This window comes from Cervus canadensis, chromosome 11 (assembly GCF_019320065.1).
Source record: "Cervus canadensis isolate Bull #8, Minnesota chromosome 11, ASM1932006v1, whole genome shotgun sequence".
Classification (NCBI taxonomy): domain Eukaryota; kingdom Metazoa; phylum Chordata; class Mammalia; order Artiodactyla; family Cervidae; genus Cervus; species Cervus canadensis.
The window spans coordinates 13,615,147-13,630,374 of record NC_057396.1 but is presented as its reverse complement, the minus strand read 5'-3'; the positions used below and the strand labels follow the sequence as shown (position 1 = coordinate 13,630,374).

Genomic DNA, 15,228 nt, shown 5'->3' with positions numbered 1-15,228 from the left:
TGTGTGTGTGTAGTGTGTGGTGAGTGTGTGTGTGGTGTGGGGGGTGTGTGTGTATGTATGTGTGTGGTGAGTGTGTGTGTGGGGTGTGTGTGGGGGTGTGTGTGAGTGTGTGTGTGTGTGGTGTGGGGTGTGTGTGTGTGTAGTGAGTGTGTATGTGTGTGTGTGGTGAGTGTGTGTGTGTGAGTGTGTATGTGTGTGTGTGATGAGTGTGTGTGTATGTGTGTGTGTTGCATAGCTGACTTTGCTGAGGGTTTGGGGCCAGGGCACGATCACATCACATACCACCATTCCAGACAAGTGAAAGTTGACTCACATTTTGGTAAAGGATTTCTCAGCCCTTCCTGTGTCTTGGAAATGTTCGCTCAGCCTCTCACTGTACTGCAGTGCTTCTCTGCCCCAGCTCCTATCTTATTCCCCTGGTTCATTCATCCCAGCTCCCAACCTTGCTATTCATATCTCACACAAAGCAGTTTAGTTAGGTACCTCTTTCTTTCCACAAAAATTTGCCCATAAGGATGTTATAATAAACCAAGGAAATCTCACTCTAAGAGCATTTATATTTCACTTAAAAATGTAAAATTGAACTTACAGAAAAGTTGCAAGAATAGTACAAAGAACTCTAATATACCATTCACTCAGATTCCCCGATTGTTTGATTATGTTTACTATCATTTTCATTTTCTGTCATTTCCTCTCCTTCTTCTCTCCCTCCCTCTTTCCCTTCCTCCCTCCCTATCTTATTTTTTTCCTGAACATTTGAGAGTAAGTTACAGGCATGATGCCCATTACCCTTTTCATACAGTTACGCACATTTCCTACGAACAAGGTCACTGTCCTACGGAACCACAGAACAACCATCAAAACCAAGGAGCAGTACCACCAGCTAATCTACCAACTCCATCCACAGTTCTCCATTTGTCCCCAGAAGGTTTTCTCTTGTGAAAAAATCTGCTATATTGCATTTAGTTGCCTTGTCTCTTTAATCTCTCCTTCAGTCCATAACAGTTCCATAGTTTCCGTTGACTTGGATGACCTTCCAGTTTTTAAGGGTATAATAGACCAGTTATTTTATACAGTGTTTCTCAACTTGGGTTTTTCTAATGTTTCTTTATCATTAAATTCAGGTTATACACTTTGGACAGCAATATCACAGGAATGATTTTGTATTCTTACCAGGGGTTACTCCATTAGGTGGTTTCTGTCAAGCTGCTTCTTTATAAAGTTACACTTTTTGGTAATTAGGGGTTTTTTGGTAGGAGATACTTTGAGACTGTGTAAATATCTTGTTTCTCATCAAACTTCACCCACTAGTGTTAAAATCCGTGGATAATTCTTGTCTGAATCCATTGCTACAACATCTGTGCGTGTGCTCAGAAGCTCCGTCGTGTCTGAGTCTTTGAGGCCCCATGTCCAAACTGTCCTTGGTTTTGCCAGGAGGAACTCCATTCAAGATGGCTTCTGTGTCTTTTTGATGTGTTCTTATATTTCTTGGAACACTTCCTTACTGTCTGACACATTAAGATATTCCAGGTTAAGTTAAGTTTTGCTGCCCAGCTCTAGAGTTGTATATTTCTCCAACGAGCCCTGATTCCTTCTGGAAGAGATCAGTATCACTAACCAAGTTCTGGGCACTGGGTGTGCTTACTTGCTGCTGGGATGTCATGGCCCCTAGGTCTTCCCAATGGGAAAAGCTAGGAAATATGTATATGTGTGTGTGTGCATGGGCTTCCCTAGTGGCTCAGTGGTGAAATGTTTGCCTGCAGTGCAGGAAACGTGGGTTCAGTCCCTGAGTGGAGAAGATCCCCTGGAGAAGGAAATGGCAATCCACTCCAGTATTCTTGCCTGGGAAATCCAATGGACAAAGGATCCTGGTGGGCTAGTCTGTGGGTCACAAGAGTTGGACATGACTTAGAGACTAAACTACCACCGCCACATGGGTGTGCATATATATACATGCACACTTGCGTCTATATTATTGCTGTATGTGTCTATGTATATATTAAAATATTTTATCAAAATTTTAAATATGAAATGTGTTCAGGTCCCCAGTTGCCACCCAGTGCCACAGGAGATGGTTCTCCCTTTCCATATCTGTAGCCCTTATCTCTGAGAGTGAGAAGCATGGCCCTTATTATTCTCCACATACTTCCTTATTTCTCCATCCCGGGTGTGTAACCAGTCTCACTTGGCTCCCACCTTCTTAGGTCCTGGTTCCCATTGGGCCACTCCTTGCCTAGCGCCAAATTCACAGGATGCAAGGCAGGAAGGCCCCTAAGATAATTTTTCTGGTACTTTAAAAATATTTTCTTCTGCTTTATATGATTCAGTGTAAATTTTAGCTTTTGATGTTATGATTTGGAACAATTCTATAGGTGAAAAAAGTTACTGTATTTGTTTTCTGTTGATTATGGCAGTGCTTATATTTTCTATAATTTGGGAGAGGGTGGTTGAAAGTAGAGAATAAAAGATAGGAAGGAGATGGAGTTAGGCCAAGAGAGGTCCTTCTGTGAGGGAAATACCTGACGGGAAGTGTAGGCAGTAACAGAGAAGACTGGAATTTACCAGGGCATCTGAAGCTTCTTTCTTTTTATTTTCCTTCCCGTCATACCCTACACTCAAGTCTGAGTAAACAAACAAACAAAAAGTGTTGTTTTTTCTTTAATTTCAGATGTCCAGTGCCTAATGGGGAAAAAGACTACAGTTTAAGCTAATTCTCCACTTTGCTTGTCTGTGGATGCAGTTGGGGAGTGGGGAGTGGGGAGCTGGAGAGCCACAGGGAAGGGTCACTGCAAAGAAGAGAGGTAGCTGGAGAAAAAGCTAGGTTGGAAGGGAATTGGAGGAAACTGACCGAATCAAATCAGGAGAGTAGCAGAGAGGAAGGAGGAGCCCAAGGATATGGTAGGATTGGAGGGGGCTTTGCAGAGCAGATGGCTGATGAGAAGGCATTTCAAAAGGCTTAGATTCATTGTCTTCTCTTTAAAGGCCATTTAAGAAAAGAATTGTCGGTGTGCTGTTTGCTTCTTGGGAGTGTAAGGATGAAAGATGTTTTGGAAATTCATTGTTTTTTAAAGCATCCTCTCAACATAAGTAAATTGACTTTCTTCTTTTTGTCGTTGCTGCTGTCTGTTTTGTTTTTAGGTGCTGTGCGTTCTGCCTTCTATGCAGACGAGCTATTATGATTCCATTAAAAAATATTTGAGCTCCGACTGCCCCGTGCCCAGCCAGTGTGTGCTTGCTCAGACGTTGAATAAGCAGGGGATGATGATGAGTGTCACCACCAAGATTGCCATGCAAATGATCTGTAAACTCGGGGGTGAGCTCTGGGCGGTGGAGATCCCGGTGAGGAACTGCCTGTCTTTTCCTTTTAGTGACCGATCAGTTATGAATTTTAAAAAGTGAATCAAAGTAGGAGATAATTTTCATGTGATTCTAGAAATATTTGCACTGTTTGTTTATTGGGTCGGTTTGTTGTTTACCTGTCTGCTCTGGATTCCATTATACACCAGCCACTGGGAAGGTCTGGAGGGTGAGTTGTGGCCCCTGTTCCGTGGAGCTTTAGTCAAGCTGGTAACAGAATATTTCATGAAAGAGAATCTAGTTTGGCATTGACTTGGAGGGACTTGATTGGAGCCATCATTTAAAATCTGCGTTCTGTGGCTCCTGCCTTTCCCTGCTTTCAGCAGGGCCCCTTGCAGAGGCCCCTTGTACCCTGGATGGAAAACCTGCCCCCCACACTCCGAGAGCTTGGGGAAAGAGCTGAGCCTGTGAGGTAAAGCTCCAGTTTGTGTTGGGAACTGAAAAAATCCCATTCTTTTTCCTGAACTATGGCCACCATGGAAGGAAGTGAGGAGCCTCAGGAATGAGGGCCCATTGCCTGTTCCCTTAATCAGGATATACAGGTTACCCCCAGCTGCTCCTCCCGGAGGCACGGAAGCACGCAGACAAGGGAGGATTCCTTAGAGAGCTAAAGTCCAACTAATAAAAATAAATGAAAAAAAATAATAATAAAAATAAATAAAAACAGAAAAAAAAATGAAAAAAAAGAAAAAGAAAAAAAAGAATGGGGAATGGAATTTCCCTTCAGATTCCTTCAGCCCTGAGGCAAGGGATAAATGGACCCACCGCTTTACCGGAACTCTTAAGCCACTGATGGCCCTTGCCCACCCCAACAGTGGCTGGTGGCCATTTTGGATTACACTGTCTCTCTTAATCAGAGTATGTACTATATTCCTCTCTCTGTCTTTAAATTTCTCTGGTTTCTGGTTTAATAATCTGCCTCAACTGGACCTTGATCTCTCTGGCGCAGAGTTTAAATAATTTCATAACTACGGAGAGTCTTTTAAAAACTTCATATTAAGTCATTGCTTGGGAAAATAATACCTCATTCCATTAAATCATGAAAAAATCTAATTTTACAGTTAAAATCCCTGATGGTGGTTGGTATCAATGTCTGTAAAGATGCATTCAGCAAGGAAACGGTGGTGGTTGGATTTGTGGCCAGTATTAACCCCAGAATCACCAGGTACTTGTAAAATTACCCTAACATAGTCTTCAGCTGTTTAGACTTTTACTTCTGATTTAACTAATAGCTATACAGCAAGGAATAGTTTGTATTCTTCACTCATTTTTAAAATATGAACACTTATGGTCACAAATTATACTCACATGTATAAATGTGATGGGTAATATTGGGGTAAAATTTAGCTTCAATAAAATACTATTTTTATACATACATTAGGACAGGCTATTTCTTATATGCTCTGTACTAGGAAGTTTACATTCATGATGTCAAGCAGTTGAGAATCAGGTTGCCTGGATTTATATCCTGATCTGCAACTTATCTATGCTGTGTAAATGTTCAAGACATGCTTGTTAATATTTTTAATAGTCACAGAAACTTGATGTGGTGGTTGTTTACTTACACAGCTTTGGGACTTCCCTGGCGGTCCAGTGGTTGAGACTCTGCTCTTTCACTGCAGGGGACACGGGTTTGACCCCTTGTTGGGGGACTAAGATCCCATATGCTGAGACACACAGCCAAAAATAAATAAACAAATAAAAATAAAATGCATCATCTTAAAAAAAAAAAAAAGCAAACATAGGCAGGATGAAGGATAACACATTAAACATTGACTTATAGTACATATTAAATTGTAGTTCTTAGAATCGTTTCAATATTTATAACTAAACAGTGTATTTTGAGGCTGTTTGCAACAGGTTTTCTTCCTAGAATTAAGCTCTTTGATTTACTCCATTAAATTTGTGATCAGGAATATATTTGGAATTGTGGGAAATGGATGAAGCAGCAGTTTGCATGCCTCCAACTTCATTCCAGGTTGTATGAGATCCCTGTTCTCTGCGTCACTTCTTAATCAAACACTCAAGGGACTTCTGGCTTCTTAGCAGCATTTCTAATTGCATCATGATTATTGCACATTTTTAGAGAACTAGAGAAATGGAGGTATTAGGTATCACTAAGTCATGATCTTCATTTTATAAGTGCTTTTAATTAATAATTTTAGCAAGAGAACTTGCTTCTGAAGTCTAGATTAAGTTAATCATGTTAAGATATCAATTCCCCAAAGCTTACCTATAGAAATGAAGTTTATACTTGAGAAATCTTTGAATAATTTGAAAGTGGAAGGTCTACTGCTAAACTAATACATTTCCTTATAATAATGTAGTGGCCTGTATTTATCGGTGCTTATTATGTACCAAGTGCTGAACCAAGTACTTTGCATATTTTACCTAATTTTTACAACAACCCTATGAGATACTAACTACTTTGCATGCCAAGTCAGTTCAGTCGTGTCTGACTCTTTGCAATCCCATGGACTATAGCCCGCCAGGCTCCTCTGTTCATGGGATTGTCCAGGTAGGAGTACTGGAGTGGGTTGCTGTTTCCTCCTCCAGGGTATCTTCTGACCCAGGGACTGAACCCGAGTTTTCTGTGGCTCCAGCATTGGCAGGCAGATTCTTTACCGCTGAGCTACCTGGGGAGCCCACTAGCTACATTACTATTTTGTAAATTTCCTTTGCACAAATGAGGAAACTGAGGCTTAGGTTCATATAATAAAGTCACACAGTTGGTGAATTTACCAGCCAAGACTTGAACCCAGAGATATCTGATGCTAACACTGTGCTTTAGTTTCTAGTATCAGTAAATTTTATTGAATGGGAGGGGGGTGAGGGAGAGCATTTTAATATAATAGTGATCCTATAGTGTAGACAAAGTTATGAACATTGATGTAGTTATAATGTCTACTTCTTAATTTAATACTTATGCATGTTTATAGCAGAACTTTCAAAGGTGAGCTTTACTTTGGTTCTCTGCTTTCTTTAGATGGTTTTCCCGCTGTATTCTTCAGAGAACAACAGCTCATGTTGCAGATTGCTTAAAAGTGTTCATGATCGGTACTAAACTCAAGCAGTGGGGGTGGGCTCCAAGGACTGCTCCTTCAGACCCAAAGTCCATAAGCTGCTAGCAGAGCAGACAGGTGGAAACAGACTCCTTAAGTCTCCCTGAGTCAATTGGCTCCAACCTAGTTGGAGACCCCAAAGCTGCGGCCTGACTCAGGCTGACGGATAGGTGCTGTGGAATTTGCATTTGTGTCTCTGTGTGAAAACCTGAAAGCCAGGAAAAAAAAAAAGAAAAATTGAAAGCCAGGAGGAAAGAAAGTTTGTTGCTGCTGGTGGCTCTGGCAAGCAGTTTGAAGGAGAGGGATGCAGTGGAAAGAGGGCTCTGGGGCTCCCATATCTGTTCCAACCCAGGTCCGAAGCTGGCTGGGCCACTGCCTAGCAATGTGACCTGTACAACTCCCCATGCCCCTAATCTGCTTCATCACAACTATAAACTTTGAGGGGTTGTAAATATTTGTTTCCCAAAAAGGTGCATTTGGTGATAGGTACTGGTAGTGGACTTATACATATGGTCATCTTCTACAAACTAAAGTGAATCTCCGGGACCATAAACTCTCCTAATACAATGGTGCCATATATGCAGGAAAAGAAATATTTTATCATATTACTTTCCCTTCACTTCAAAACCTGGTCATTTTTTTAGCAGTAGTTATGAAAAGTTTCTGTTGGGTAGGAGTCTCTGCTCTTTAGGCAGTTTCTTAAAGTGAGTGGAAATTTTTCAGAGTTCATATTGTCAGCAAGACTTATGGGTGAGTCAGTGTGAAGAGATGTTTTTTAGAGGAACAGCCAAGACTTTTCCTTATGTTTTCATATTTATGCTCATTAGAGAAGAAAATTACGTAATATTATCCAGTCTTTCCTTATTGAGAGGATTTAAAGATTTAAATAAACTAAATCAGTATTAATTTGGTTTGAGGGAATTTGTCTATTGCATAAATTAAATTTTAATTTATTGCTTAGATATTAAAATTTTACTAAAGATATATGCTGAGTTTGAGTATATATTATGCCACAGAAGCCATTATGATTCCTTAAATAGGAGAAATGCAGCAATGTTCCAGAAATTTATCCAATTTTATATTATTGCAAATACAACCCAGATTAGGTATTACCCTATATCACTGTGGTCTGAAATAGCAGGCTATTTAAACATTGAAATATGTGGGAATGTTATTCTTTGTTGGCATCGGACAAGTCATCCTTTTCTTACTAACATCAAATCCTGCAGGGGCACTGAACAGGTGGTATAAGCATAACCACGGTTTGCCAGCACGGATAATTGTGTACCGTGACGGTGTCGGCGATGGTCAGCTCAAGACACTCGTTGACTATGAAGTCCCACAACTGCTGAGCAGTGTGACCGAAGCAAGTTCAAATACCAGGTATCAAATGAGTATTCTTTTCCCACTTCCAATTCTAGGACATTCATTGTAACTATTAAAATTATTATGTGCATCTGTCTCTTATTTTTCATGCAGTTAAATTGTTCTCCATTTCTCCTTTATGTGAGTACAACCACCCCTAGATTGGAGGGTGGTTGGGATGATCTTACGCAAATCGTCTGGGTGCTGTGAGCTTTTGGGGGCCCTGGGTGAGGGTACCAGAAGAAGGCAGGAATCTCCAGAGCAGCTGACACTGAGATTCAGCAGGAAGCCTGCAGGGCTGCTGGCAGCTAAAGATGCTTCATACATATTAACATGCTGGGGGAAGAAAAACAAGCTCTGGTTTCAAATTTGAGGCCCAGATCAACGCACAGGGTGAAAGGCTCTGACATGCAGGCACTGATATGCAGCTCAGGTGTGTGAAAGATGCTGTGGGTGCTGTGAAATCAAGGCTGCATTTGGAAATCAGACCATGCTAAACACCAAGAACCTTCCTTTACTGTCAGATTTGTAGATTCGATGTCTTGGTTCATTATCCTCCATGATTATATCCAGTGGTAAGTGCAAGAAAAATGTTAGAACCGGAAAAATGGAGGAGGATTATGATCTTAAGATGGCTCCTTATAATCCTCAGGAGGATTATGATCTTAAGATGGCTCCTTATAATCCTCAGAAAGCTTTATATTCCAAGTTGTGCATAGCACTCCCTCTCCTCTGTAGGATTATACCATCATCACTACTGTCGAGGCTCAAAGGAGCCAAACCTTGACCTCATCAGTGACCATCAGAAAGGAGGGAGAGCATCATAGTGGAGTGGCAAAACCACCCTTAGCTGCATTCAAACTATCAGAGGCAAACTTTCTCATTCCCCACTGACCTTGGGTCACTTCAGTTCAGTCGCTCAGTTGTGTGTGACTTTTTGTGACCCCATGGTCTGGAGCACGCCAGGCCTTCTTGTCCATCACCAACTCCCGGAGCTTGCTCAAACTCATGTCCATCAAACCCATGATGCCATCCAACCATCTCACCCTCTGTTGTCCCATTCACCTCCTGCCTTCAATCTTTCCCAGCATCAGGGTCTTTTCCAATGAGTCAGTTCTTCATAATAGGTAGCCAAAGTATTGGAGCTTCAGCTTCAGCATCAGTCCTTCCAATGAATATTCAGGACTGATTTCCTTTAGGGTGGACTGGTTGGATCTCCTTGCAGTCCAGGGGGCTCTCAAGAGTCTTCTCCAACACCACAGTTCAAAAGCATCAATTCTTCAGCACTCAGCCTTCCTATGGTCCAACTCTCACATCCATACATGACTCCTGGAAAAAACCATAGCTTTGACTAGATAGACCTTTGTCGGCAAAGTGATACCTCTGATTTTTAATATGCTGTCTAGGTTGATCGTAGCTTTTCTTCCAAGGACCAAGCATTTTTTAATATCATGGCTGCAGTCACCATCTGCAACAATTTTGGAGCCCCCCAAAATAAAGTCTGTCGCTATTTCCATTGTTTCCCCATCCATTTGCCATGAAGTGGGGGGACCAGATGCCATGATCTTCGTTTTTTGAATGTTGAGCTTGAAACCAGGTTTTCACTCTCCTCTATCACTTTCATCAAGAAGCTCTTCAGTTCCACTTCACTTTCTGCTCTAACAGTGGTGTCATCTGCATATCTGAGGTTGTTGATATTTCTACCAGCAACCTTGATTCGAGCTTGTGCTTCATCCAGCTGTGCATTTCATATGATGTATTCTGCATATAATAAATTAGATAAGCAGGGTGACAATACACAGCCTTGACATATTCCTTTCCCAATTTGGAACCAGTCCATTGGTCCATGTCCGGTTCTAACAGTTGTTTCTTGACCTGTATGCAAATTTCTCAGGAGGCAGGTCAGCTGGTCTGGTATTCCTATCTCTTGAAGAATTTTCCGCAGTTTGTTGTGATCCACACAGTCAAAGGCTTTAACATAGTCAATGAAGCAGATGTTTTTCTGGAACTCTCGTGCTTTTCTATGATCCAACAGATGTTGGCAATTTGATCTCTGGTTCCTCTGCTTTTTCTAAATCCAGCTTAAACATCTGGAATTTCTTCGTTCATGTACTATTGAAGCTTGGCTTGGGGAATTTTGAACATTACTCTCCTGGTATGCAAAATGAGTGCAATTGTGTGGTAGTTTGAACATTCTTTGACATTGCCTTTCTTTGGGATTGGAATGAAAACTGATCTTTTCCAGTCCCATGGTCACTACTGAGTTTTCCAAATTTGCTGGCATGTTGACTGCAGCACTTTCACAGCATCATCTTTTAGGATTTGAAATAGCTCAACTGGAATTCCGTCACCTCCACTAGCTTTGTTCGTAGTGATGCTTCCTCAGGCCACTTAATTTCGGACTCCAGGATGTCTGGCTCTAGGTGAGTGATCACACCATCGTGGTTATCTGGGTCATTAAGATACTTTTTTGTATAGTTCTTCTCTGTATTCTTGCCACCTTTTAATATCTTCTGTTTCTGTGAGGTCCATACTGTTTATGTCCTTTATTGTACCCATCTTTGCATGAAATGTTCCCTTGGTATCTTTAATTTTCTTGAAGAGATCTCTAGTCTTTCCCATTCTACTGTTTTCCTCCATTTCTTTGCATTGATCACTGAGGAAGGCTTCTTATTTCTCCTTGCCATTCTTTGGAGCTCTGCATTCAGATTGATATATCTTTCCTTTTCTCCCTTGACTTCATCATCTCTTCTTTTCTCAGCTATTTGTAAGGCCTCTTCAGACAACCATTTTGCCTTTTTGTGTTTCTTTTTCTTGGGGATTGTCCTGATCACTGCCTCTTGTACAGTGTCACGAACCTCTGTCCATAGTTCTTCAGCCACTCTATGAGATCTAATCCCTTTAATCTATTTGTCTCTTCCACTGTATAATTGTAAAGGAGTTGGTTTTGGTCATACCTGAATGGTCTAGTGGTTTTCCCTACTTTCTGCAAGTTAAGTCTGAATTTGGCAATAAGAAGTTCATGATATGAGCAACAGTCAGCTTCCGGCCATGTTTTTGCTGATTATATAGTGCTTCTCCATCTTTAGCTGCAAAGAGTATAATCAATCTGATCTCAGTATTCACCATCTGGTGATTTCCACATGTAGAGTCTTCTCTTGTGTTGTTGGAAAAGGGTGTTTGCTGTGACCAGTGCATTCTCTTGGCAAAACTCTGTTAACCTTTGCCCTGTTTCATTTTGTACTCCAAGACCAAACTTGTCTGTTACTTCACTTCCTATGTTTGCATTCCAGTCCCCTATGATGAAAAGAACATCTTTTTTTGGTCACTTTTTTTGGTTAGTTCTAGAAGGTCCTGTAGGTCTTCATAGAACCATTCAGCTTCAACTTCTTTGGCATTAGTGTTTGGGGCATAGACTTCGATTACTGTGATATTGAATGGTTTGCCTTGGAAACAGAGATCATTCTGTCATTTTTGAGATTGCATCCAAGTACTGCATTTTGGAATCTTTTGTTGACCCTGAGGGCCACTCTGTTTCTTCTAAGGGATTCTTGCCCACAGTAGTAGATATAATGGTCATCTGAATTAAATTCAACCATCCCAGTCCATTTTAGTTCACTGATTCCTAGAATGTAAATGACCACTCTTGCCATCTCCTGTTTGACCACTTCCAATTTGCCTTGATTCATGGATCTAACATTCCAGGTTCCTGTGAAATACTGCTCTTTATAGCATCGGACTTTACTTCCATCATCAGTCACATCCACAACTGGGCACTGTGTTTGCTTTGGCTCCATCTCTTCATTCTTTCTGGAGTTATTTCTCCACTCTTCTCCAGTAGCATATTGGGCACCTACCAACCTGGGGTGTTCATCTTTCAGTGCCTGTCTTTTTGCTTTTCCATTCTGTTCATGGGGTTCTCAAGGCAAGAATACTGAAGTGGTTTGTGTTGGATCAATTTAACTGACCCAAGTCACCAGCATGCAATTTGGGGATCATAGGATACACTTTAGTAGCTGACAATGCTAAAGAGTTAATTCTCCTGCACCATGACATCAACTTTTAAAAAGTTTTGAGATTGAAAACATTAATATTTTTAAGATAAAGTGCCTAAAGTGAATTTTCAGTGATCTGGAGGTTTCTCCCATAATGGCAAATATTTGTTGTTGTTTAGTCGCCCAGTCATGTCTGACTCTTTTGAGACTCCATGGGCTGTAGCTCACCAGGCTGCTCTGTCTCTGGGATTTCGCAGGCAAGAATACTGCAGTGGGTTTGCATTTCCTTCTCCAGGAAATCTTCCTGATGCAGGGATTGAACCTGTTTCCTGCATTGCAGGTGGATTCTTAACCACTACCGGGGGTGAATATTTGGACTTTATCTATTAACACTTAACACCTGGTCATTCAGCATTTGACCCCAAGGTGTATGTGGTCTGTCCATCCACCCTCCCAGGCATGTGCTTCCCATTCAGAAGCAATGACTGGAGGAGTAAGGGGAGCTTCTAGTTCTCCATTTTTTATTCAGAAATTGAGAAGAAGAGTGAAGGTGAAACAGGGAGATGATTGCTAATGGAAAAAAGAATCGTGTCTCTGTGTATAATTCTACAAATGCTTTCGTTAGAAGTGCTAATTGTAATTTATTGTCCCGTGAACCATTCTTTCCCATCCCCTTTCAGTGATGGAAATTGGTCAAGTGATTGGACATACCACACTTTTGCAACAAATGAAGATGATCCTTAATTTAAAGATTGTTTATATTTCAGGGAGGAGGGGAGATTAGGGGTAATTTTAATTTTCTTTGTTTTGCAGAATTTTGTGAATGAATTAATTTATTTCATTTTAAAATTACCAAAAATATATAAATAAATAGAAATGGCTGCATGACTTGGTTTTAGTTCTCTCCATTTTCTTCTTATTATTATTATTACTATTATTTTTTACTTTGCTTGTCTGGTTTTAAGCCCCAAACTGTCAGTGATTGTGGTCAGGAAGAAGGGCATTACCAAAAATATACAAATAAATAGAAATGGCTGCATGGCTTGGTTTTAGTTCTCTCCATCTTCTTCTTCTTATTATTATTACTATTATTTTTTATTTTGCTTGTCTGGTTTTAAGCCCCAAACTGTCAGTGATTGTGGTCAGGAAGAAGGGCATGCCACGATTCTTGGCGGAAACCGGCCGAACTCTGCAGAACCCACCACTTGGCACTTTCGTGGATTCGGAAGCAACACGGCCAGAATGGCAAGTTTGTTAGAAAATCTGTTGTTAACAAAGCTTTGAACGTGTGTGGTCAAGTTTGGCCCTTTTCTGCATGCCTTCTTTCTCACAATCCTTCCTTTCCCCTCAGGTATGACTTTTACTTGATCAGCCAGGTGGCCTTTCGGGGAACTGTTAATCCCACCTACTACAACGTCATTTATGATGACAATGGCCTGAAACCTGACCACATGCAGAGACTCACGTTCAAACTGTGTCACCTCTACTACAACTGGATGGTGAGTGACGGCTCTGTGCTTAGTTGCAGAGTAGAACTCAGGGTATCCACCCGGAAGTTGTCCCCCAATTCACGTTTGGCACAATGCCTGTATTTCCACAGAGGAGGGATGAATGGATGGATGGGTGGATGGATGGCTTCTTAGTCCACACTGGATGAAACCCGGTCTATCATAGACATAAAACACCAGTAACTATTAGAATTCATTAGCTCTGATAATTTCTCAAAGACTTTACGATATACATTATTTTATACTGGTCTGGGAGGAAACCAGGGTATTGTTATTTCCAAGTGACAGATGAGACAGTTGAAGGCAACTCAAATATTGTGTCTGGTGGGAGGGCAACAGGCATGACTCCGTTCCACAGCTGCTGTCAAGGTCCAAAGCCAAGATTTGCTCTCAGCCCCTCAGAGCATCAAGTTGTAGGAAGCGTAGGTCAGCCCTCAGTGTGTGGTTCACAGGTCCGGGCGTCGTGAAACCAGACTGGCCCTCTCTGCTCCTGCATCCTGCCCAGTGAATTTAAGTTCTCAGTGAGCAAGGTCGCCCTTTGTTGCTGAGTTCTTACTGATTTACACACATTCTAACATATGTATAACTGGTAGATGAAAAAAACTCAGAAGAAATACCGCTTTGAAGAGTAAGTTTTCCTCTTAATTACTATCAATACGTTTTCCTCCTCAGGGCCTAATCAGTATTCCGGCTCCCTGTCAGTATGCACGCAAGCTGACCTTCCTAGTGGCACAAAGCCTTCATAAAGAACCAAGTTTGGAATTAGCCAATTCTCTCTTCTACCTGTGATAACGTGAACGGGAGGCATCACTGGTGGAGGATTCTGAGGAGCCCATGGTGTACTCTGTACAAATCTGCTATAAGCTCAAGGCTGTGGCTCCGGGAAGCAGATTGAGTGTAGTTTTAACTTCTGAGGGGAAAAAAAAAAAAACATAGCAACTGAACCTGAAATGGTTCAGAAGAAATAATGTTTTATTTTATTTTTTTAATTTTTTTTTATTGAAGGATGATATTGCTGCCCAATATTGTGCTTATCTCTGCCTTTCATCAACATGAATCAGTCGCATGGTATACACATGTGTTGTTTTATTTTAAAGAGCTTTGTGCTCAGGGTGAATTCTCGTTGTGGTGTATAGAATTAAAATGTACCATCACCTGTAAGGAATACCACAAAGTTAAATATCCCCTCAGAAAATAAGTGCTTGTGTGATGTTTTAATGGTAGGGTCTAATTTCCACCCTAAAATTTGCAAAAGTTTTCTTAAATTATGTTGTAGAGTGTTTTGTTGAGTGGTTTAAGTAGTTGTTAGAAAATAAAGAAAATTGAGAGCATCACATACGTGTTTATTGTTATTTGAATTTTAGTTGACATTTCAGGTGAACTTCATTATTTAAGGGTTTTCAGCAAAAACTCTTAGCCCCTAAACCACCTCACCATCACTTTGAGTTATATTTCCAAAAGTGAACATTTCACTTATTCTTTTTTTTTTAAATTGAACTATTGTTAATTTACAGGGTTGTGTTAGTTTCAAGTGTACAGCAAAGTGATTCAGTTATACATGAATATTTACACATGTGTGCATGCGTGCATGCTAAGCCACTTCAGTCGTGCCTGACTCTTTGCGATCCTGTGGACTGTAATCTGCCAGTCTCCTCTGTCCATGGGATTCTCCAGGCAAGAACAGTGGACTGGGTTGCTATGCCCTCCTCCAGGGGATCTTCCCAATGCAGAGATCAAACCCATGTCTCTTAGTCTCCTGCATTGGCAGGCGGTTCTTTACCACTAGAGCCACCTAGGAAGCCCATATATGTATCAGTTCAGTCAGTCGCTCAGTCGTGTCTGACTCTTTGAGACCCCATGAATTGCAACACGCCAGGCCTCCCTGTCGATCACCATTCCCGGAGTTGACTCAAATTTATGCCCATTGAGTCAGTGATGTCA

At 41.1% G+C, this 15,228-nt stretch overlaps 1 protein-coding gene across 2 annotated transcripts in view; it reads left to right on the top strand.

Moving 5' to 3' along the window:
• The window catches only part of PIWIL4 (piwi like RNA-mediated gene silencing 4), a 56,678-nt gene extending 42,458 nt beyond the window's left edge, over positions 1–14,220 (top strand). For both annotated transcript variants that reach the window (XM_043482694.1, XM_043482693.1), the window contains exons 14-20: positions 3,139–3,339; positions 4,419–4,522; positions 6,344–6,414; positions 7,649–7,802; positions 12,899–13,024; positions 13,131–13,278; positions 13,960–14,220. In XM_043482694.1, the coding sequence (XP_043338629.1) occupies positions 3,139–3,339; positions 4,419–4,522; positions 6,344–6,414; positions 7,649–7,802; positions 12,899–13,024; positions 13,131–13,278; positions 13,960–14,076 (921 nt within the window). In that variant the 3' untranslated portion in view covers positions 14,077–14,220. The remainder of the gene's footprint in view (positions 1–3,138; positions 3,340–4,418; positions 4,523–6,343; positions 6,415–7,648; positions 7,803–12,898; positions 13,025–13,130; positions 13,279–13,959) is intronic.
• Positions 14,221–15,228: the final 1,008 nt, after the last annotated feature.